The sequence below is a fragment of the Zingiber officinale genome, chromosome 6B (assembly GCF_018446385.1).
Source record: "Zingiber officinale cultivar Zhangliang chromosome 6B, Zo_v1.1, whole genome shotgun sequence".
Lineage (NCBI taxonomy): Eukaryota > Viridiplantae > Streptophyta > Magnoliopsida > Zingiberales > Zingiberaceae > Zingiber > Zingiber officinale.
Window position 1 is genome coordinate 17,931,974 of NC_055996.1, and position 23,777 is coordinate 17,955,750.

General features: G+C 48.7%; 3 protein-coding genes across 5 annotated transcripts; 2 read left to right on the top strand and 1 right to left on the bottom strand.

The window, feature by feature from the left end:
• Positions 1-1,688: 1,688 nt before the first annotated feature.
• On the bottom strand, positions 1,689-3,972 carry LOC121992169 (gibberellin 20 oxidase 1-D-like). Of its 2 annotated transcripts, XM_042546361.1 has the most exons (4): positions 3,383-3,970; positions 2,670-3,210; positions 2,273-2,594; positions 1,689-2,167 (listed from the first exon to the last, which is right to left on the bottom strand). In XM_042546361.1, the coding sequence occupies exons 2-4, from the start codon at positions 3,206-3,208 to the stop codon at positions 1,892-1,894; spliced, it is 1,137 nt and encodes a 378-aa protein (XP_042402295.1). In that variant the 5' UTR covers positions 3,209-3,210; positions 3,383-3,970; the 3' UTR covers positions 1,689-1,891. The 2 variants fall into 2 exon arrangements, with proteins under 2 accessions (XP_042402295.1, XP_042402296.1); XM_042546362.1 differs by having other exon boundaries at positions 1,979-2,172; positions 2,670-3,972.
• Positions 3,973-4,920: 948 nt separating this feature from the next.
• Positions 4,921-6,948, top strand: LOC121992171 (cytochrome P450 709B2-like). 2 transcript variants are annotated; one of them, XM_042546364.1, is made up of 6 exons: positions 4,921-5,290; positions 5,366-5,436; positions 5,509-5,589; positions 5,670-5,920; positions 6,005-6,365; positions 6,438-6,948. In XM_042546364.1, exons 1-6 carry the CDS (start codon positions 4,936-4,938, stop codon positions 6,867-6,869), a joined length of 1,551 nt encoding a protein of 516 aa, XP_042402298.1. In that variant the 5' UTR covers positions 4,921-4,935; the 3' UTR covers positions 6,870-6,948. The 2 variants fall into 2 exon arrangements, with proteins under 2 accessions (XP_042402298.1, XP_042402297.1); XM_042546363.1 differs by having other exon boundaries at positions 5,366-5,589.
• On the top strand, positions 6,930-8,409 carry LOC121992172 (CRIB domain-containing protein RIC7-like). The gene is made up of 4 exons (XM_042546365.1): positions 6,930-7,443; positions 7,517-7,614; positions 7,701-7,788; positions 7,861-8,409. Exons 1-4 carry the CDS (start codon positions 7,383-7,385, stop codon positions 8,214-8,216), a joined length of 603 nt encoding a protein of 200 aa, XP_042402299.1. The 5' UTR covers positions 6,930-7,382; the 3' UTR covers positions 8,217-8,409.
• The last annotated feature ends 15,368 nt before the right edge of the window (positions 8,410-23,777 follow it).

Below are 23,777 nucleotides of genomic sequence, written 5' to 3' on the forward strand. Positions count from 1 at the left end.
TCAGACCATGTCAAACTTTTAAAATTTTAGACACTATAGGATCATCAATAAATTTTGATTAAAACTCATTGATAATTTTAAGAAACCAAGGATGACTTAGATTTAGAACAAGCTCATCCTTAGATTTAGAACAAGCTCATTAGAAGACTATATTAAGAGCTCTAAGGGTAATCATGCCCTTAGATTTGGATTCAACTACCTATATTAAGAGTTGTGGGTTTTTAAAATACCTGAAGATAATTTTAGAACAAACTCATTAGAAGATTTAGGTTGTGTCATATTCGTTCCCAACAGTATTAAAAAGTTATTAGAGTTCTCTTAGCTCAGACCATATCAAGATTTCAAAATATTGAACAGTCAAGATCCATTAGTGAGTTTTTTTTTTTGCCAAAACTTGTTAATTGTCTTAGAGACATCATAAACACTTCAAACGAAGTTCATTATATTCTTTGCATATTCCTGAGAATAACTATACTATCAGACATAAATTCCACATCCAAAATTAACCTTAAGATAATTTAGTCTAAACTTATTAGAGAATCTAGATGTGTAATACTCACTCACCGATACTACAAAAAACTTCCTAGAACTCCCCTAGTTTAAATCATGTCAATCTTTTGAAATTTTAGACGTGGTAGATTCATTAGCGAGTTTATGGTTTTAAGCGCTTCATAAACACTTCAATCAGGTTTGTTGCATTCTTTGTATCTTCCTTAGTATAATAATCATGCCTTTAAATATGAATTCCACAACAGATTTTTAAAACTTTTTATATCCTTAAGATAATTTAAGATAAGCTTATTAGAGAACCTAGACTGTTATACTCACTCATCAATACCATCAAAAAAATTCCTAAGATTTCTTACTTCAGACCATAATAATCTTTTGAAATTCAGGACAACATAGGTTTATCAACGAGTTTATGGTCAAAACTCATTTTAAATATCTCATAAACATTTTAAATTAAATTCAGTGTACTCCTGGTATCTTCCTTATTAATCATGTCATCACACTTGGATTCCACCGTCTAGATTGAGAGTTGTGAATTTTTAAACTATTTACAGTTTTACCATGAATATTTTACCCAAATTAGGTGATGCCCTCGAGCATCGCATAAACATTTCAAATTAAATTTGCTGTACTTGTCGAAATTTCTAATAACTAACTAGTGAAGCGGATCACAATAATTAAATTTGATAACAGAAAACCTAAAAGAAGGTGATCCAAAGGACCAGATGATTTGACGTTGATGACGACGATGATAGGACGTGATAAGTAAGCAGCTACAAGCTCCTAATTTAAGCTGGCTGTGTAACCTCCTGTGAGAGGACAAAATTCTAGGACAAACCTTTCTATCCTCTCGCTTTCTCTGTGCTGTTAATGTGGCACAAGTGTTTGCAGCCATAACTCCAAAGTAAGATGAGTTTCAATGAAGAATCCTTCTTTATGGCCGGCAAGATCCAAACGCCAGATGTCTCCACTGGCAGTAGACGCTAGGTGACAATCCAGGAAAAGAAGTCTATTTAGAATACCAGTGCGCTGCAGGCGGTAGAGGACAAGCTGCTCGAGTTGAGGACATGAAAGGTATCGCAATCCCTCCTCCATTTATATCAACTTTAATTAAGGAGGGAAGAAGAGCTGCGTTGTTGATTTTCTTCTTAGATATTATATATATATATATCGACAGACAAGATTTAATTATGTTAATGTGTTAAAGAAGATTGCAAATCCATCGTCCTTTTTTGTGGTAGTAATCATATTAATTTTAATTTCACTCTGCAATGTCTTTTGTTGTTCTCCTCACAGAGATCGGAAGAGATTTTTGGCTTTAGCTAGCTTAATTCGTACTCACAACCAAAAATGAAATCCGGCGGCGTCCATCTCCGCCGCATTACAGAGCGGCCGCGGCGGGGGGCCGGAGAATCCAAGCGGTGAAGGCGTCGAGCGTCTTCATGTCGGCTCGGTAGTGTTTCTGCGTGAACTGGAGCAGGGTCGGCCAGGTGAAGTCCGGGTAGACCCGCGGGTGCTCCGCGTCCACCAACTCCGCCGGCGGCCGCACCACCCGGTGGTTCGCGGGGCAGAGGAAGAACGCCAGCGACTTCCGTGGCGTCTCGCTGTTCACCACCGCCCTGTGCAGGCAGCTCTTGTACCGCCCGTTCGACAGAGCCTGCACTATTACTCGACGATCGTTGAATCCAGTGGTATATATACACACACACACGCAGCACATGCTCGCGCGCACACACAGAATGAGTATAAACTCGGTAAATACCATGAAGGTGTCGCCGATGTTGACGACGAAGGCGTTGTGGGTGGGGCGGATGGTGCGCCAGCGGCCGTCGGAGAAGACCTGGAGGCCCTGTACATGGTCCTGGAAAAGGATGGTGAGGGAAGTAGGGTCGCAATGCGGTCCGGTGCCAAGAGTCAGCTCCGGCTTCTGGCACCGCGGGTAGTAGTTGAGCCGCATTATGGAGTCGTTGTCGGCGAAGAAATCACAGAAGTGTCGCCGGTCCACTCCAAGGCTCAACCCCAGCAGCTCCATGATCTCCAACGACAACTTGCTCATCGCCTCGCAGTAACTCTGGTACACCTCCCTGCGCCGTCCGTAATTGGTCGGATACGGATCGAGGACTAATTTTGGAGCTAAGGATTTGTTTTGATTCGATTACCCGAACTGCCGGAATTCTTCGCCCAATGTGGTGATCAAGTAGTTGAGGACGACGTCGCCTCCGCCGGCGAGCGTGGGCGAGAAGTGGATGGAGAGAGTCTCCTTCCAGGGGAGCTTGCTGGCGAAGCGGCCGGTGAAGCTGCTGGCGTAGCCGCAGCTCTCTCCGGGACGACGCTGCGCTCTCTGTTTCTCCGGGAGAGGCATCTGAAAGAAGACATCCGCGCAGCGGTGCGCCTCCGCCAGCAGCTCGGCGTCGATGCCGTGGTTCACCACCTGGAAAAACCCATGCCGCTCGCAAGCCGAGGCCACCGACCGCGTCACGGCCGAGGCCGCCGCCGCGTCGCCGGATAGCAGTTGGCCGAGGTCGATCAGCGGGACCACGAGCTCCTCCTGCGCCTCCGGCTTCGGCTTCTCCTCCTCCGGCCACACGAAATGCGCGGGAATGTCGGCCTGCACGCTGAGCACGGCGGCGTCGAACACCGGCGCCTCTTTCTCCGCGCACGCCGTTTCTCTCGGCCGGGAAAAAGCCCGCAAAACCATACCTTTATACTCGGCACACAAACACTCTTCTCAATCAAAATAAAAACAAAAACAAAAACAAAACAGAACAGAAGAATAATTCCACAAGAATGAAGAAAGCAACAATCGATGCCGCGGATCGTCGATCGAGAAGAGAAATAGTAAACAAAAAACAAGAACGCGTTCGATAAATACCATCAATTTACCACCACACCCATCTCTGCTGCTTATATAGCGGACAGACCGGCCATCTCTACATCTCTCATCAACCATCGGCTCCAGACTATGCAATGCAAAACGAAGAATCCATCAATGGCGGATCAAATGAAATTCTGGATCATATTAACATCAGTTATCCCGATCGATATGGATAGATCTTCGATTCTTTCCTTTAATTGGTTAATAATCCCAGCAGACACAGTAAAGTACAGCCGCTGCAGGATGCCAAATCCTATTTCTCCCAAGTTTTTAATGCCATACGATTTTGAGAAATAATAGAGCTGAAACAAGAACAGAAAGGAAATAGGAAAATAATTTCTTGCTGTTTTATTGTGGAGGGCCAAACATGTCTTCGCACGGACATAATCTTCTCAGGCTGGCAGCACTTATCGTGAGTGTATGGATATAGTCTTCCAAGGAGGGTGAGAATAAATATAATAAAATAATTGTAAGTACAATAGATTGTTATTAATTAGGTATAAGATTTCTAGTTTGATCGATAGTATCTTTGTCTGCCAATCACTTGGGAAATCTTTCCAGATAATTATGAACTGGATCTATTCTTAAATTTGGGCTACAGAGAAAAAAATGATTTTATTAATGCGAGGTCAATTCTGAAGTGAAGTCCTCTGTTAACCAATTCTATCTCTGATACGATGGTGTGGAAGGTCATGTCATAGGTTCACCAGCTGCAGAATAGTTCGTGCCGATTTAACGTTAATCTCTGAAAGTTACCGCTTTATTCATTTTATCCAGACAAAATATATGTATGATCTGTGGATTTGGCAAATCTTGCTAAGTAGGAATTATCTGGGCTTCTCCAGACAATGATGCAGTTATTTTGTGCTTGTTGATTACCGTCATTCGTCAATTGATGTTGGACTTGGGGCATTTTCTTTCAATGACCATCTTATTCGCTCATATCGTTTGTATAACCCTAAACCCTGAATTCCATCTCTGAATTCCAATAACCCCAAACTCTTCTTGTTTTTAATGTTTCCCTTCTGTTGTTAGGATAAGAAATGAACGTCGATGAGAAGATGCGTGAAAGGAAATTTGAGATTTTGTTCGGGAAGAGGGATCGGATAGGATAAGATATTCTTAAAACAAAGGCCAAATTTGACTCCCCAATCAGGCTTCCAGACCTCACCACCACCTGTCACCAGTCGCGCCACGTTCCCCTGTTTTGTATTTTCTAGCATCCTCCTCCCGGACATGATCGCCAGCCACCATTGCCCATAACAATCCCATCCAACCATCGTCGTTCCGGAGTAGCAGCTTGCCGAACGACTGCTCCTCCGGTGAAAACAAGGCAGTGACTGTCATAGATGTCTCTGCCATAGATGTCAACGTGGATTTCTTGTTTTGTGGACGTCAGATTCAGTGGGGGCTTTGGTATCTCAGCCATCTAACCGAGCTGGGTGTCGAAATTCTAGTTCTGCTAACCTCACGGATGATATCACATTTTGGATGAATCCCACGACTCCACAAATATCTTCTTCATTTTTTGTTTCTATTTTAAAGAAGAAATGCTGCCTCGTCACCGAGGTTTTCGTGTTTATATAATTGACACTGCTACTATTGCATTCCTTATCCTCTCTTTCATGGGTGCTGCTATCGCATCCCTTGTGCTCTCTACTTTGGCTATCCTCCTCCTGTCGCTTCTACTGCGAGTGTTGGATCGTCTAATATGGAGGCCATACGCCATCACCCAATATTTCAAGAAACAAGGAGTAGATGGCCCCGGTTACAAGTTCTACAAAGGATCCAACGAGGACATCAAAGCCATGAAAAGAGAGGCATCAGGGCTGATCTTGGACAGAAGGTCGCACGACGTCGCCAGCCGTGTGATTCCGCACTTCATCAAGTGGGCATCGCAATATGGTCTGTTCATTCTAATCTACCTTAATCGTGATCAGCATCACTTTAATTAGGATCATACATGTTCTTCCTCGACAGGCAATGTGTTCCTCTTCTGGTTTGGGACGAATCCCATGTTGTTGATCAATGACCCCGAGATGGTTAAACATGTACTAGCAAACAGATTTGGTTTCTACTCCAAGCTGGATGTTGATCCTAATATTTTAGCTCTCTTGGGCAAGGGATTGGTCCTGGTTGAGGGATCAGAATGGGCAAGGCACAGGAGAATTGTTAACCCTGCGTTCACAATGGATAAGCTCAAGGTGATGAGTGGCCTCCTGTTTAAAAGTACATCTGGTAGAAATGTTAAGCTCGCTAAACCTATACACTTTCTTCGTGGCAGATGTTGACAGGGAAGATGGCAGACTGCGTGAGGGTGATGCTTCAAGGTTGGGAGGAGCAGGCAACACGATCAGCAGACAAGCAACAGGAAGTAGAGGTTTCCAAGCAATTTCAGGAGTTGACAGCTGATGTGATTTCTCACACTGCATTTGGGAGCAGCTTCTCTGAGGGAAAAGAAGTATTTCTAGCTCAGAAAGAACTGCAGATTCTGGCCTCCGCAAATATTCTTAACATAGAATTCCCTGGATCCAGGTGACTGACAACTCGTATAGATTCCAAATAATTGAGACTAGTAACAGACTTGACGTTGACATGGAAAAACAAATTTGAAAACAGGTTTCTCCCGACTAAGAAAAATCTATGCAAATGGAAGCTAGAGAGAAGAGTAAACAACACACTGATGCGTATCATACAGAGGAGATTGGACTCCAAGGATTCCAGCTATGGACATGATCTCCTTGGCCTGATGATGGAAGCCAGCCAGAAACAGAGAGGGCAGAGAATGAGCATGTATGAGATCGTAGATGAGTGCAAGACCTTCTTCTTCGCAGGGCACGAGACCACTTCCCATTTACTGACCTGGGCTCTCTTCCTGCTGAGCACCAACCGAGACTGGCAAGAGAAGCTCAGGGACGAGGTGCTCAGGGAATGCGGACAGCAAGTGCCCGATGCAGATACGCTAAGCAACTTAAAACTGGTAATTAAAACCTCTGGATCGATCATACTGACTTAAAACCTCCATATGCCATCTTGATTTGCTTGCTTGCAGGTCACCATGGTTCTCCTGGAGACGTTGAGACTGTATGGCCCCGTGGTTCAGATGGCAAGAAAGGCAAGCCAAGATATGGCGCTGGGGAACATCAGCGTACCCAAGGGCACTGCACTCATCCTTCCTATCATGATGATCCACCGGAGCAAGGAGATCTGGGGGCCTGATGCCAATGAATTCAATCCCCACAGGTTCAAAGATGGCATCTCCAAGGCTGCCTCGCACCCCAACGCACTGCTCGCGTTCTCCATTGGGCCAAGAGCTTGCATTGGCCAGAACTTCGCCATGTTGGAGGCCAAGACAGTGACTGCCATGCTCCTGCAAAGGTTCTCCTTCTCCCTGTCCCCCGACTACAAACACGCACCGATTGACTTTCTGACATTGCAACCTCAGCACGGGCTTCCCATACTCTTCACTCCCTTGCATGTCTAGCTAAGCTACTAGTTTAGTATCGTAAAATAATTTCAACCTAATAAAATATAAATAAATCTTCTAATTTTATAGTAAGAAATTCAACGTATCCTAATTTAACGACGTCGTTCACGGGGAAACAACCATCGAAGCTCTGGATCAAATTAATTAATCCTTTCTTTTAGTGATTGCAAGAGCTAGGAGGCCTATTAAATCTCTCCCCTAGAACTTGCATAAATTTCTACGGCCATCTCCAATGGCCTCCTACTTCCAGTAGCGAGGTGCCAGCAACAATATAAATTATATCAATCGCCGTACGTACGTGTTTCCTCCATGGACCTGTTTAGGTCGTGACATCGCCAAGCTCCTCCTCTTCCTCTGCTATCCTTGCAAATCAATTGGACTCATCGACCACCTCGAAGGTTCACTTTGGGGTGGTTGATTCTGTGTGCTCGTTATAAAGAATTAAAAAGAAACAAGAAAGAAAAACAGAGCTGAGGCAAGTTTGGGTGAAAGCTGATCGATCAGGGAGAGATGGGCACTTCTGTGAAGAAGGGGATCCTAAAGCCCATACGATACATTTCCCAAATGTTCGGTATGTCGATTTTATCCGCTAAAGCTTTTCAATACTACGTACGGTAATTGATTATATTATTAAATTATTTCAGATCAGAAGGAGCCAGAATTGCAAATTGGCTTTCCGACTGATGTCAAACACGTGGCCCACATCGGATCGGACGGCCCCAACACTAGCGATCCAGGATGGGTATTTATCAAAATTATTATGTTATTATTTTTGGGGATCGATTTTGAAGCTGCAGAAACCGATTGATTTTGTGCGGTCGAGCGCAGATGAAGGATTACCATTCAGCTCCACTCAACCCCACGTGCGGAACGCCGGAGACAGACAGCGCCGCCGCGAATACGTGGGGCTCTCAAGGTAACGACGGACTTTTTTCATTGAAGTTCTGCATTCGGATCGCGTGACCGCTGGCCTCTTGTCATTGTTCAGGCTCAGATTTCTTGAGTGAGGGGATCGAAGACTCCGCGGCCGGCGACGGAGGCGCGGACTCCAAGCCGCGACACTCGAGGCGGCACAAATCCGACGACACGCCTGATATGGGTGCTGCTGCAGACTCGGCCGACGGCGGGGCGAAGAAGGGCCGGCGAGGACGCAAGAAGGAAGCGGCCTCCGCGGGCACGAACGCCGACGTTCCGGCGATCCCCAAGAAGTCACACCGGCGGCGGTCCAAGGATGAAGGGGCCGCGAAGACCTCCAAGTCGAAGGCAGCGCCGTCTGCCAAGTCTGATGCAGCGGCGGAGGCGGAGAAGAACTCGGCACCATCGGCGGCGGCAGGAGCCTCTTAATTGTGAGTTCGAGACTGCCCGTGGGTACTGAAAACGGATCGATCAATCGCGAGTGTAAGAGGCTGCAGGGACGAGAGAGAAGTATTAGAGAACGTTTTTTTTGTGTGTGTTTGTCATGGCCAACTGTGGTAACCACAAAAAATGGCACACACATGCATGCATGCATGCTATAAAATTATTTCGCATGTTATGATTAATCACATTGAATTTTAAAAATATCATTTCGATTACATATTGTGTGCTACTTGATCCTCATTATGAAGTTGAAAACTGGTTTAGTTTGTAGTATTTTCTTAATCCTCCTTCTTCCTTATCCTAATTAAAACAGATGATGCGGAGAGTATTAGTAGTCTTCATGTGTATGGGTACGGATTATGATGGATTATGATAGGTCAGTCTGTTAAGAGGGAGTTAGGATTGAGAAGGATGGAAGAAGTATATAGTCGAGCGAAGGCCAAGCGAGTATCAAGGTGACTACATACACTCGGTCAAGTAAAATCCGATCGAGCATAAAGATATTTAGCCTTATAGAAGCTCGTAGTATATTACCGGCCGAGCAAAATCCGAGCGAACATCAAGGTGTCTGCACGTGCTCGGTTAGGCAAAGCCCGACCGAGCATAAAGGCATTTAGTGTTAGGGCAATTTCCCTAGGTCAAGTTTGACTAAGCTTGAGTTGAGTCAAGCTTGAGTCAGGATTTGAGTTTTGATATTTGACAATATAAGGAGATTGCTGGGGCAATCGTCCGGTTATGGAGATGGTCAAAGGGTTGACCAGGTTGATGAGAATACAAGTCAAGTAGGTTAAGGTTGACAGGAGACTTGACTGAGAAAGTCCTAACTGGAGGTTAGGCGTATGGAAGTCCTAACTGGAGTTTAGGCAGTGGTGGAAGTGATGAGAATACAAGTCAAATATGTCAAGGTTGACAGGAGACTTGACTGAGAAAGTCCTAACTGGAGGTTAGGCGTATGGAAGTCCTAATTGGAGGTTAGACATATGGAAGTCCTAATTGGAGTTTAGGCAGTGATGAAAGTCCTAACTGGAGGTTAGACAAATTGGAAAGTCCAAGTGTGATCTTAGCAAAGGAGAAAGTCCTGGTGAGGAGCCAGACATTTGGGAAGTCCTGGTGAGGAGTCAGTCAATTGAAAGTCCAAGTTGTTGGTGCAATATTCCCTAGGTCAAGGTTGACCTGGTTGACTAAGTTTGAATTGGGTCAAGCTCGAGTCTTGATATTTGGGTTTCAATGTTTGACAATACATGAAGACAAGACATGGAGATTGCAGGTGCAATTGTTCATGTGATGAGATTGTGAAGGAGAGTCAAGTAGGTCAAGGTTGACTGGATACTTGACTGAAAAATCCTGGTGAGTGAAGCCAGGTGAAAGTCCTAACTGGGAGGTTAGGCAGAAGGAAAATCCTAGTGAGTGAAGCTAGGTGAAAGTTCCGGTGAGTGAAGCCAGGCAGAAGGAAAGACTAAGTGAGTGAAGCTAGGCAGAAGGAAAATCCTGGTGAGTGAAGCCAGGTGAAAGACCTAGTGAGTGAAGCTAGGCAGTATGGAAAGTCCTGGTGAGTGAAGCCAGGCAAATGAGAAGTCCTAGTGAGTGAAGCTAGGCAGAAGGAAAATCCTAATGAGTGAAGCTAGGTGAAAGTCCTGGTGAGTGAAGCCAGGCAAATAAGAAGTCCTAGTGAGTGAAGCTAGGCAGAAGGAAAATCCTAGTGAGTGAAGCTAGGTGAAAGTCCTGGTGAGTGAAGCCAGACACAGGAAATCCAGATGGATCAAGTTTGATCAGACATCTGGTGTTGGGAAGTCCAAGTAGGTCAAAGGGATTGACCGGATACTTGGCACGGGAAATCCAGGTGGATCAAGGTTGATCGGACACCTGGTGGAGATGAGTCCAAGTGGGTCAAGGATGACCAGACACTTGGCACGGGGAGAAAAGTCTAAGTGGGTCAAAGGGATTGACCAGACACTTGGTAAGGGAGTCTTAGCAGGTCAAGGGTGACCGGATGCTAGGCATGATGGACCAACAAGTCATGGATGACCGAATGTTGGTCTAGGGGGCTTTCGACTTGATCTTAGGCGAAATCATGAGCTGGATCGATCAACCGATCGATTGACTCATGCCCAATCGATCAGCCGATCGATTGGGTGAGTCCCCGCGACAAGCCTCCTCCCAATTGATCAGTGGATCGATTGGGGAGAAGTGTCGCGCGAACAGAAAGCCTCCCAATCGATTAGCCGATCGATTGGGAGGTGCGATTTCGCACGATAAGCCCTGGATCGATCGGCTGATCGATCCAGGCAATTCCCGAGAGCACAGAGGCGCTTTGGATCGATCGACCGATCGATCCAAAACCTCCCCGATCGATTGGGAGCAATCCAATCGATCGGGATCCGACCGTTGGCGCTGGATAAAGCCGTTGGCGTGCGATTCCTTCGCCATCGCTGACACTGTTCACTCCCGATCTGCACAGCGATCTTAGAGGGTTCTTCTCCAGAGCTCACCGCCAGTTCTTGAAGCTTCTTGGAGCAGCGTTTCCAAGGTCAAGAGGCATCCCAAGCAAGAGGAAGAAGCTAGCTAGGGTTTATTGTACACAATCTTGTAAGATTTACTTGTATTTGCTTCTTCTTCTCTTCTTGTTTGTTGTGTGAGTTTGTAAAGGCTTCTCTGCCTTCGCTAGTTATCGTAAAGGAGTGTTTTCATAGTGGAGAGTGCTCGTGTGTGTGGATCCTTGGATTAGTCACCTCATCTTGAGGTGGATACCAAGTAAATCCTTTGTATTAGCGTTGCATGGTTTGTTTCTTGTATTTCCGCTGCATATCATTGAAGAAACAAGCAACGAAGAGCACGAGGAGCGCGATGAGCTATTCACCCCCCCTTCTAGCTACATTTTGGTCATAACAAGTGGTATCAGAGCAAGGTTGTTCTTCACCGGAATCATCGCCGGAAAGGAAAAAGAGCTAGAGGGTGTAGAAGTTGGAGCAAATTCTATCAAGTCAAAGACTTCATCATCAAGCTCAACTTCAAATGTAATTCCAAGATGGTCTTGGATTCGATACAAGGGTGCCTCCACCATTCACAATGATGAGCTTCGATCTTTGGAGATCAAGGATCGAGAATTTCTTGATGGTGGAGATAGAGCAATGGTTTACTCTAATGGAAGGCTTCGAATCTCCAAAGAATTCAAAGGACAAAATTCTCAAGAGGAGCAAGTGGAGCCAAGACCAAATCCAAAGATGTGAGGACAATGACAAAGTGACCAAGCTTTTGGTCAATTTATTGCCGAGCAACATCTTGGAGCAAATTGAAGATTTTGAAGATGCCAAAGAGCTATGGAGCAAATTGGCCAAGATTCATGAGATCCCTTCCACTGTACCAAATCAAGAGGAATCCAAAGAGGGTGACTCACTGGATCAAAATCAAGAGGACTCCGAAGTTGAGAGATGCTCAACTTCCGAAGATGAAGAAATCCAAGAAGTCTCATCTTCAAAGGAGTACAATGAAAAGGGCAAAGAGGGAGCATACTCTTTGTTCCATATACAAGATGGGGAGGAAGAAGCCTCCACCTCCAGGATTGAGGGGGAGCGACCTTCGGTGACACCAGATCAAGAAGAAGGAGAAGTCTCCACATCCGGGTCAAAAGAAGAAGAGGATGAAGAAGCTTCCACCTCCACAAGTCGAGTCAAATCTATTGGAGGAGCATCACTGTTGGAACAAGAGGAAGTTTCTACATCCGGATCAAAAGGAGAAGATGCCGTCCCTACACATGAAGGTATAAACGTTTCAATTAAAAATAAAAATCATATTATATGTTTTGAGTGTAGGGAACATGGACACTACAAGAGCAAGTGCCCTAAATTGGCCAAGAAGAAGGGCCAAGTGGCACCAAAGGGCAAGGTGAAGCCCAAGGAGATCGTCCCCACAACAAAGAAGAGCAAGGAGCACATTGTGTGTTTCTCTTGCAATCAAAAGGGACATTATCGGAGTTAATGTCCCAAGGGGAAGAGAGCGGTCAAGGCTCAAGGAGGAAGCACAACTCAAGAGGGAGCCTCCAAGGTAAAACGAAAGGTATCATTTGTTGTGTCTACTCCTTTAAATAATGGTAAGAAGCATGACAATTCTAATTTTTATCATTTTAATGCTATTTACCATAGAAATAGGGAGCATAATAATATTAAAGAAAAACATATGGCTCTCCATGCTAAGACTACCACATCTAGGGCTAAGAAGGTAGATAACCAACTAGGAAGTAATCCTAAGGATTTTAGGTATTTACCTAAGAAAAAGAAAAATCAAGGATTTAATGAAAAATCTAAGGTTGAGGGGTTATGGAGAGAAAATCAAGTCTTGAGGTCAAGACTTGATAAATTAGAGAGTATTCTTAGAAAAATCACAAATAATACACAAGGGTCAAAGAGTCAAAACCTAGGTCTAGGAGCACAAAAACCATTCAATGGCTATAGAGGTTTGGGATACAAACCTAAAACCAAAAAGGATGTGCCTTCTTACCATAGAGTTCCATATATTTATCGAACTAACCCTAGGCTTAGTGGTCAAGTCAAAAATACAAGGGAAGTTATCCCTAGAACTATTTTTACAACAACAAACGTGACTAAGACTTCTAAGAAGTTTAAGAAAGTCACAAAGAAGGTCACAAGGGAAGAAATCCCTAGAGTTGACCTAGAAAAGATGACCAAGGACTCTAAGAAGCCTAACAAGGTCACTAGGAAGGTATCTAGGGAAGTTATCCCTAGTGAATACCTAGAGCATCCAAGGAGCACCAATAGGTTTTGGGTTCCTAGGAGCATTTTCTCTACCCCTTAGATGGGTTAGAGAGAGTCAACATCGATTAGAAGGGTAGTTAACCCAACTTTGATGAAGTTGACACTCGGAGAGCATTTTCAAGGTTATTGTTTACCTTTGAAAATGAAAAGGATTTTGATTTACTCTTTGATCTGGCGGTTAGAACAGGGGACCCCCACTCTGAGGGGTCAATGCCACGTGGAAGTCAAAGGGCCAGGTGGCCGACCGGAGAAGGATAGGCCGACCTCCCGGCCGGCCGACCAGTGAATAACCGATGGCAAAAGGCGCCCCGACAGAAGTCGGGGTTCCGGCGCTCGATTGAACAGTAGCGAAGGGCCGAGCGGAAGGCCGAAGACAAGGTGACATACTGCTAGCAGTTCCCACAGCACCTTACTGAGGATCTCCCCAGCATACTGAGGCATGCGAAGAGCCGGACTGGATGTGAGTGCCGTCCGTCCGGGTGTAAGATGAATGCTGGCCGGATGCCCCTTCCAGCCGGCTGGACGGACACCTCGTCATGGGGTAGGAAAAGAAGGACTATTTATATCTTATGACAGCTGTCAAGTCCTATGACTAGGCCATACTCCTAATCTGACGACGAGGTGTTCTGCTGTCCCATCGAGAGCGTGCTTGGACTGTAGCAGTATGGTATCAGGTAAGCTCTCTGACAAACACATCCCGAGGTATAGGCTAAGAACACGTGTTTATCTCGGTATGTGTGCGTGAGCTCTTTCACTGCTCTATATAAAGAGCCTTATACTTCGCCGAAGGTATACGTTCTCTGATATCGAGAGCCATTTCATAGCTTCCTCTTGCCTGACTTGAGCGTCGGAGGGTCACCGCCGGGAACCCCTTCCCGGCCCGACTTCTGTGCAGGTTCACCGGAGGTTCGTGCAACCCGACAGAGATCTACATCAACGACTCGGAGAGCGCCACGTGCCCAGCGTCCGCTGATTTAGCTTTCGGACAGGATCAATTTGGCGCCGTCTGTGGGAACGCTCCTACATCCGATCGGAAGCAATGGACGAAGCTGGACGACAGCACACGGTGACGCTTTCCATGGAAGAACTCGATGCTCTAATCGAGTCAAGGGCCGCTAAGCTTGTGGAACAAAAACAGAAGGCACCAGCCGAGCGGGTAGAGCAGCAAGCAACATCAGCATCAAGAGGCCGAGCGGAAGCACCTCAGGCCACCGTTGCATTCCATCGGGCCCTATTCCACACTCCTGAAGCCGCAGCAACTAATCGAGATCGGGGATCTTCTTCGGATGAAAGGCCAAGACGAGATGACAAAAAAGGTAAAGCCCCCCGAGTGGATGCTTCGCCCGAGCGGATTAATCGCCAATTTTCAGAGGCTATTTTACGAGACCCCCTGCCCAAGCATTATGTGCCTCCGACGATCGGCGAATACAATGGAACCACCGATCCGGATGATCATTTGGGTAAGTTTGATAATACGGCAACCCTGCATCAATACACAGATGGGGTGAAGTGTCGGGTTTTCCTCACCACCCTCTCTGGATCGGCTCAACGGTGGTTTCGAAGATTGCCGGATGGATCTATCTCAAGCTTCAAAGACTTCCGAACGACTTTCCTACATCACTTCGTAAGCAGTCTTCCCAGAGGACCGAGGGCCGAAGCAATCCGCTCCCCCCATGCTAGGTCCCACGTGCAAGAGGTAGCTGCCGCCCGGCCCAAGCCAAAGAAGAAATGGACCCCGATGTTCTGCTTCTTCCACCGGACGGATACGCACAACACAAGGGATTGTCGAAGTCTTCCCTTGATTGCTCATCCCGTTCCCCGGAATGGTGGTCGACGATCGCCTTCATCCGATAGGCGACAGAGAACTCATGAAGCCGATCGGACGCAAGCTGACAGGCGAAAACAACAGACTCCCGACCGGCATCGCTCTCCGAGGCGGGAGAATCGTCGAATGTCTAGAGAACGGTCCCGACCGTCCGCTCGGGAAGAAGAAAATAGAAGTAATACTTCCCGAGGCGAGATCAACATTATTACTGGCGGGCCGACCGGAGGTGACTCTAACCGAGCCAGGAAGGCGAGCGTCAGACAGCTCCAGATCCATGCGGTCGGCTGCAGCCAGGAATGGGCAAGTAGACCCGAAATCAGTTTCGGGCCCCGGGACTTGGAAGGAGTTGAAGTCCCCCACGACGACGCCTTTCTCATCAAAGCGGTAATAGCCAATTATACTATTCATCACGTTTTTATTGACACAAGAAGCTTGGTTAATATCATATTCAAGAAGGATTCGATCAACTGCAAATTGATCGAGCCGAGCTGCTGCACATGACAACCCCCCTTTACGGGTTTACGGGCAATGAACTTCAGCCGGTCGGACAGATCCGTCTGGCCATATCGCTGGGAGAGGAGCTGGGAGAGGAGCCGCTCAGAAGGACGCGTACTGCTAACTTTGTCATGGTGGACTCTCCGTCGGCATACAACGTCATATTGGGGCGACCAGCTCTCAGCGAATTCCGAGCGGCCGTTTCCACCTTCCACCAGAAGATCAAGTTCCCCGTCGAGGACAAAGTGGGAGAAGTACGAGGGGATCAATTGGCAGCTCGGCGATGCTACATCGAGATGGTCCGAGCAGAAGCCAATTCCGCTCGGAAGGCGCCACGGATCAAGGTGAACGCTATAACAGAAAAGCCTCCCTCTTTAGTTTATAAAGAAAAAGAGGAAGTTCAGATTCACCCGACCCGATCGGAGGCCACAACTTTCGTTGCGGCCGATCTGGAGGAGAGCCGTAAACAGGAAGTGATCAAATGCCTCCAGAGAAACTGTGATGTCTTCGTCTGGTCGACGCACGAGCTGCCTGGAATTTCGCCGAGTATAGTGCAGCACGAGCTACATGTCCGACTGGACGCTCGACTCGTGAAGCAGAGAAAAAGGGATTTCAGCGCCGAGCAGAATGCCATCATCTGGGCGGAGGTTGAGAGGCTGCTGGAGGCCGGCCATATACGCGAGGTACAGTCCCGAGCTGGCTGGCGAACGTAGTATTAGTATCCAAGCCGGGCAACAAGTGGAGAGTGTGCATAGATTTTCGGGATCTCAACAAAGCTTGCCCGAAAGACTTTTATCCTCTACCTCGAATCGATCAATTGGTGGATTCCACAGCTGGCTGCGAGCTGATATGTATGCTCGACGCTTACCAAGGCTATCATCAAGTACCGCTCGCCCGCGAAGACCAAGAAAAGGTTAGCTTCGTCACCTCCGACGGCACATATTGTTATAATGTGATGTCGTTCGGACTGAAGAACGTGGGAGCCACATATTAACGTCTGATGAACAAAGTGTTCAAGGAGCAGATCGGGCGAAATCTGGAAGTATACGTGGATGACATTCTCATCAAGTCCGTCCGAGGGACCGATCTATTCGAAGACATGGAGGAGACTTTCCGAACGCTGAGGAGGTACAGCGTTAAACTAAATCCACAGAAGTGTCTGTTCGGAGCAAAAGGAGGGCGTTTTCTGGGTTACATAGTGACCGAGCGGGGAATCGAAGCAAATCCCAGCAAGGTGAAAGCCTTACAAGATATGCCGCCTCCAAGAAATCTGAGGGAAGTGCAGCGCTTGACCGGTCGGATAACAGCATTGTCCAGATTTATCTCGAAGACCGCCGATCGGAGTCTCCCATTTTTCAAAATCTTGCGCAGAGCCACCAAGTTTCACTGGGATGAAGAATGCGATCGGGCGTTCAAAGATTTGAAGACATATTTGAACTCCCTCCCGGTACTAGCCAAGCCAGCCGTAGGTGAGCCTCTGTGTATCTATTTATCTTCAAATGAGCAAGCAATCGGCTCGGCATTAGTAAGGGCGAGCGGAGAAGAGCCTGTATATTTTCTGAGCCATATTTTAAGAGACGCTGAATATCGCTACACGGGGCTCGAGAAGTTGGCCTTCGCTCTGGTCCTCGCCGCTCGGCGCCTTCGCCCATACTTCCTGGCGCATACCATCATTGTCAAAACTAATAGCCCGCTCGGACGAATATTGCTGAATCCAGAAGCGTCCGGACGGCTCATCAAATGGACAACGGAGTTGAGCGAGTTCGACATTCAATACCAGCCCCGGTCGGCAATAAAAGCGCAGTCCTTGGCGGATTTTGTCACCGAAGTACAAAGACCAGAGCCCGAAGCCATGTGGAAGATATTTGTTGACGGATCATCCACTCGGCTCGGGAGTGGAATGAGTGTGTTATTGCTGTCTCCACAAGAAGAGAAGATGCACTTATCCGTCCGGCTGTATTATAGAGCTACAAATAATGAAGCTGAGTATGAAGCCCTCATAGCTGGCTTGCAGGCAGCTCGGCATGTGGGAGCCGGACGGGTGACAATACATTCAGATTCTTAGTTGGCCGCTCAGCAGCTCTCTGGTACTTTTGAGATTAACAACGCTCGGCTCAAACTCTATGCTGAAGCCTTCGAGAAGCTTAAAGCCAATTTCAAAGAGGTCATCATCCAAAAGATACCCCGAGCGGAAAATCAAGCGGCCGATGAATTAGCCAAACTTGCAAGTGCAATAACGCCGTTCGGCACCCAGTTGGCAATCGAACAAGTATCTTTGGTGGCGCACGTCGACCGGATGGAAGCTCTCACATTCCCAAGTGATTGGAGGACACCCATCATGGAGTTTCTCCGCTCGGGAGCTACGCCATCCGAGCACCATGAAGCCCAACGTCTCAGGAGAAGGGCCGGTCGGTTCACACTTATTGGAGATCAACTCTACAAGAAGGCTTTTTCCCGCCCGTTGTTGAAATGCGTGAGCTCGGAAGACGCGACGTACATCCTCCAAGAAGTGCACCAAGGATCATGCGGAGGACATCCGGGCGGGCGATCGCTGGCTAAAAAGATACTGCTGGCCGGATACTTCTGGCCAACCCTGCAAACAGACGCCGCTCGTACCGTCTCGACGTGCCTCTCTTGTCAGAAGTATCATAATTTCTCACACCGACCGGCAGAAGAAATGAAAGCAGCCACTGTGTCCTGTCCCTTCGACCAATGGGGAATGGATATTGTGGGTCCATTCCCTATGGCGACCGGGCAGCGAAAATTTTTACTAGTGGCAGTCGATTATTTTTCTAAATGGGTGGAGGCCGAGCCGCTAGCCAAGATTACCGAGCAGATGGTCAAGAAGTTTATCTGGCAGAACATCATCTGTCGGTTCGACATCCCTCGTCGACTTATTTCCGACAACGGGCGGCAGTTCACAGGAAAATTGCTCGAAGATTGGTGCGAAAGCTTCGGCATTGAACATCACTTCACCTCCGTGGCGTACCCCCAAAGCAATGGTCAAGCCGAAGTAGCCAATCGGGAAATTCTTCGCATTTTGCGCTCTCGGCTCGACCATCTGGGAGGAAGTTGGGTGGATGAAGTGCCAGGCGTCTTGTGGGCCATCCGAACGACACCGAAGGAAGGAACTGGAGTCACACCCTTCCATCTGGTGTATGGCGGCGAAGCGGTTATTCCTGTCGAAGTTGGCGTCGAGTCCGCTCGGATCCAGAACTATGATGACGACAACGCTGAGCGGAGGAACATGGAGCTGGATTTGGTTGACGAGGAGCGAGCCAAGGCGTCCGTCCGGCTGATGGCGTACCGGCAAAGGATGAAGCGAAATTACAACCGACGCGTCATCCCCAGATCATTCCAGGTTGGCGACCTTGTATGGAAGAAAGTGAAGCCGGTCGGCGACGTCGGCAAGCTAGAAGCTCCTTGGGCTGACCCCTTCAAAATCATCGAAAAGCTCCGCTCGGGCGCTTATTATTTGGAGGATGAAGACGGGCGGTAACTGGATAGGCCATGGAGCGCGAATCATCTCCAGCCTTATCGAGCTAGGTGAAAGGTGCACGGATGTAACTCATTTTTGTGTATATTTTGGTCGCCCATGTCCTTGAAATGCAGGAAGCAAAAATGATTCAAAGGAAGGCTAATGTGTTCGCCGAGCGGAAGACCGTCGAGCTCCGACGTTAAAAATCGAGAGACAAGCCGGCGTCTATAAACCCGCCTAGCGGAAGACCGTCGAGCTCCGACGTTAAAAATCGAGAGACGAGCCGGCGTCTATAAACCCGCCGAGCGGAAGACCGTCGAGCTCCGACGTTAAAAATCGAGAGACCAGCCGGCGTCTATAAACCCGCTGAGCGGAAGACCGTCGAGCTTCGACGTTAAAAATCGAGAGACGAGCCGGCGTCTATAAAACCGCCGAGCGGAAGACCGTCGAGCTCCGACGTTAAAAATCGAGAGACGAGCCGGCGTCTATAAACCCGCCGAGCGGAAGACCGTCGAGCTCCGACGTTAAAAATCGAGAGACGAGCCGGCGTCTATAAACCCGCCGAGCGGTAGACCGTCGAGCTCCGACGTTAAAAATCGAGAGACGAGCCGGCGTCTATAAACTCGCCAAGTGGAAGACCGTCGAGCTCCGACGTTAAAAATCGAGAGATGAGCCGGCGTCTATAAACCCGCCGAGCGGAAGACCGTCGAGTTTCGACGTTAAAAAGAGCGGAAGACCGTCGAGCTCCGACGTTAAAAATCGAGAGACGAGCCGGCGTCTATAAACCCGTCGAGCGGAAGACCGTCGAGCTCCGACGTTAAAAATCGAGAGACGAGCCGGTGTCTATAAACCCGTCGAGCGGAAGACCGTCGAGCTCCGACGTTAAAAATCGAGAGACGAGCTGGCGTTTATAAACCCGCCGAGCGGAAGACCGTCGAGCTCCAACGTTAAAAATCGAGAGACGAGCCGGCGTCTATAAACCCGCCGAGCGGAAGACCGTCGAGCTCCGACGTTAAAAATCGAGAGACGAGCCGGCGTCTATAAACCCTCCGAGCGAAAGACCGTCTAAATCCTCCGGACGGATAGCTTTCTGCAAGGTCTTACTCGGTTGTAACGGCCTGCCCATGATCGGGCCTGCCTTAGGGGCGAGAAGGAAGACATCGTGCGACCGAGCGGCTCCTTTATAAAATGTACTTGGACGCGAGAAAACTGAGACCGAGACGAAAGTTAAAGATTGGACGCGGTTCGAACAAACAAATAACAAAAGGAGATTATCCGTTTACACCGAGCGGCGGACAGACAAAACTTATATTCGCCCCTAACGACAGGCATACAAAAGATTGTACACTTGAGAGAAATTGCATAAGCTCCTCATTCACTATCATCGAAATTAAAGAGGGAGTCGGGGATGGAGCCTATCATAGCCGCCAGATCTTCTGGGACGGACAGCTCGGTGGGTATGTGGCCTTTGGTCTTCAGATATTCCACTGCCACTTTGATCGCCTCCTCAAAAGTTAAGGATAGCTTGTCGCTAAACCTTTCGCCAAATTCATCCGAACGGATGAATGCTTTGCGCACCTCCGCCGACCGGCCAGGTTCCCCATCCTGATATTCTTTAAAAGTAGCTTTAGAAGCATCGAAGGCAGCTTGAAGATCTTTCAGAGCCCCTTCCGCTCTAGCCTGGTCGGCCGAACGACCCTCCTGTTCGGCGGATAATGAGGTTTCCAATTCTTTAACCAGCTGCTCTAACCCCCGGTTCTCTACCTTCATCATATCCATGTCATCAATGGCTTTAAGCTTCCGGGTGGTAGCGGTCTTTATCTCCTTGTCCCGCTGCTTGACCAAAGCTTCGAGTCGAGCCACTTCGCTCGACAAGCCAGAGGACTTACCCCGTTCGGCTTCTAGCAGCTTTTTAGCCTTCTCCAGAGCGACTGTTGGCTGTCTGCTATCTCCTGCGGCTTTGAGCTTCTTCAGCTCGTCCTCTAGTTCGGCTAGGCGATTGCTGATTGCAATATGCTCCACCCAATTCTGCAAACGGATAGGAGCAAGTTAGAAACTAAATCCAAATAACAAACATGGCAAAGAACATACCCCGGTCGCCTGTTGTAGATTGCTGTCGCCCAGCTGGCCGGGAGTCATCATTGCAATTCGGAGCCGAGCGTCCTCCCAGGCTTTGGCGAGAGGACCCGTGAGGGTGATCTGCTGCTCGGGGACTAGTGGCCGATCAGCAGCCGCCATATATTCCTCGGACGGGAGGCGCAAGATAGTTTTTATCAATCTCGGGCCGCTCGGATCACCTGCGAGCGCAGCGGCCTTACCAGACGGCTCACCGGTGGAGGAAGAAGGACGGTCGCCCAACCGCTTAAGACGCCGTAGGGTTCGGGGAGGACTGGAGGGTGGCACATCAGAGATAGCCCTGGGAGAGCCGCGCGGCACGGGGATACTCTCTATAGAGACTGTCCCGGATAGCACTGGAGCTTCATCGCCCCGCTCGGACTGCGGTTCATCAGATGCAGTTGGTTGAGAAGCTGGCTCTGGCCGGCTGCGCTTCCGAGTTGCCAGGGGAACGTTGTCGGCCGAACGACCCTCTACCTCGACTTGAGTAGGAGGCTCGAGATCGCCCGTATCCTCGCCAAGAGAGGCAGGAGCGTCTAAGTCTTTGGGGACAGTCTGAGTCCCCTCACCCTCTTCGCTGGTCGGACCAGCTGTGTCCAAGCTCCGCTCGGCGATCTCTTTTTTCTTGGCCACCTCGATCTCAGCGGCTCGCAGTTTCAGCCGCTCGGTAGCCTTGGCGCGCCACATGACTTCGGCTGTAGAAACAAAGAATAAATCAGTTAGAACAAAAGAAACGGGAAGGTAAGAGAACTTACTCATGCTACAAGGCAAATTGGCTGGGATAGAGGACAAGCCGAATATATACAGTACTCCCGGAAGGAGCAGCTTGTCGATGTGATATCGCTGGCCGACCAGCCGATCGGCTGCATGAAGGTAGGCCGGATCACCCCTAAACTTGCTGAGCTCTGGTTGCGCTGGCATCGCCGTCTGCCACTTGATTCGGAAGGCCGGTGGCTCGGGAAAGTGCATATAGAAAAAATGCTCCTTCCAGTGTTTGTTGGAGCTCGACATATTATCAAAAAGGATGAAGCCTATCCTAGATTGGAAAACAAAAGTACCCCACTCGGTCTGCTTAGGGTAGTAGAAGTAGTGGAACACCTTGGGATCCAACGGGATGTTATTCAGTTTAAACAAAACTACCACCCCGCTCAGCAGCCTGATGGAATTCGGAACTAGCTGGCCGAGCGGGATGCGAAAGTAGTTGCAAACTTGCAAGAAAAACTCATGGGGGTGGAAAGCGTAGCCCGGCCAAAAATTGGTCTCGGAAGAAAAGAACGGTGCCGGGCGGCGGTTCATGAGGCCGATCGACTGGGGTGGCTATTACTTTGTGGTGGTCGGAAGGGATGTCATAAGTCCGAGAGAGGCGCAGTGCGTCCTCCTCGTCAAACCGGCTCTCCATGGTCGTGTACCAAAGACCAGGAGCGCCGGCGGTCGATTGGGAAGTGCTAGTTATGGGCGAAACGCAGTAAGAAATTTGAGGCAAAAAGAAGGGTTCGAGCAAGAAAGAAAAGGTGGTAGACTTGAAGGGGACAACTAACAGAAAAAAGAAGGAGGGAGCGAGGAAAAGGAAGGCTTACGAGCAAAGGGGATGACCGAAAGGGGCCTCGGGTTCGTCAGGAAGCTGAAACATGGGGTCGCCGGAGCAGAAAGAACAGCGGGAGGTCGAAGGTCGATGAAGAAGAAAGCGGCGGAGAGAGGAGGCCGCGAGATTTATAACGTTAGCCCCGTACGGCCTTAGCCGTCCGATTCAGGTCGTGAAGAACGAGGTCATCATCTAGCCGTTCATTTCAAACGGCGGCTGCCCCATCGGAGGTGACGCCACCGCCATACCCTGACAAAAGAGAGATCGCCACGTGTCAGCAGGATACGGGTTACATTTAATGAGTGCCCCTTTCCGCACGTAGCGCACGTGGTGAGCAGTAGAGAAGAGGATTCGGCATGGATTCCAAGGGAATACAAGGCACGGGCAAGATACCGCCGAATGGATGAGCATCTCTAAGCCTGGCTGAGCGGACTAATGTACCAGCCGTTACTCAGTCAGAGCAGCAGTCCAGTCAGTCGGACTTCGCCTCCTTCGACTAGACTTGAGGGGGAGGCAAGTGATCCGGCGGTTAGAACAGGGGACCTCCACTCTGAGGGGTCAATGCCACGTGGAAGTCAAAGGGCCAGGTGGCCGACCGGAGAAGGATGGGCTGACCTCCCGGTCGGCCGACCAGTGAATAACCGATGGCAAAAGGCGCCCCGACAGAAGTCGGGGTTCCGGCGCTCGATTGAATAGTAGCGAAGGGCCGAGCGGAAGGTCGAAGACAAGGTGACATACTGCTAGCAGTTCCCACAGCACCTTACTGAGGATCTCCCCAGCATACCGAGGCATGCGAAGAGCCGGACGGGATGTGAGTGCCGTTCGTCCGGGTGTAAGATGAGTGCCGGCCGGACGCCCCTTCCAGCCGGCCGGACGGACACCTCGTCATGGGGTAGGAAAAGAAGGACTATTTATATCTTATGACAGCTGTCAAGTCCTATGACTAGGCCATACTCCTAATCTGGCGACGAGGTGTTCTGCTGTCCCATCGAGAGCGTGTTTGGACTGTAGCAGTATGGTGTCAGGTAAGCTCTCTGACAAACACATCCCGAGGTATGGGCTAAGAACACGTGTTTGCCTCGGTATGTGTGCGTGAGCTCTTTCACTGCTCTATATAAAGAGCCTTATACTTCGCCGAAGGTATACGTTCTCTGATATCGAGAACCATTTCATAGCTTCCTCTTGCCTGACTTGAGCGTCGGAGGGTCGCCGCCGGGAACCCCTTCCCGGCCCGACTTCTGTGCAGGTTCACCGGAGGTTCGTGCAACCCGACGAAGATCTA

Excerpts from the sequence above, each read along its gene's own strand:
- LOC121992169 (XM_042546361.1), bottom strand. The coding sequence starts at position 3,208 with ATGGTTTTGCGGGCTTTTTCCCGGCCGAGAGAAACGGCGTGCGCGGAG. Across the intron at positions 2,595-2,669 it reads GAAGAATTCCGGCAGTTCGG|GGAGGTGTACCAGAGTTACT; the intron begins GTAATCGAATCA and ends CGGACGGCGCAG. Across the intron at positions 2,168-2,272 it reads ACATCGGCGACACCTTCATG|GCTCTGTCGAACGGGCGGTA; the intron begins GTATTTACCGAG and ends GTAATAGTGCAG.
- LOC121992171 (XM_042546363.1), top strand. The coding sequence starts at position 4,936 with ATGCTGCCTCGTCACCGAGGTTTTCGTGTTTATATAATTGACACTGCT. Across the intron at positions 5,921-6,004 it reads ATAGAATTCCCTGGATCCAG|GTTTCTCCCGACTAAGAAAA; the intron begins GTGACTGACAAC and ends ATTTGAAAACAG. Across the intron at positions 6,366-6,437 it reads CGCTAAGCAACTTAAAACTG|GTCACCATGGTTCTCCTGGA; the intron begins GTAATTAAAACC and ends GCTTGCTTGCAG.
- LOC121992172 (XM_042546365.1), top strand. The coding sequence starts at position 7,383 with ATGGGCACTTCTGTGAAGAAGGGGATCCTAAAGCCCATACGATACATT. Across the intron at positions 7,444-7,516 it reads ATACATTTCCCAAATGTTCG|ATCAGAAGGAGCCAGAATTG; the intron begins GTATGTCGATTT and ends AAATTATTTCAG. Across the intron at positions 7,615-7,700 it reads ACACTAGCGATCCAGGATGG|ATGAAGGATTACCATTCAGC; the intron begins GTATTTATCAAA and ends GGTCGAGCGCAG.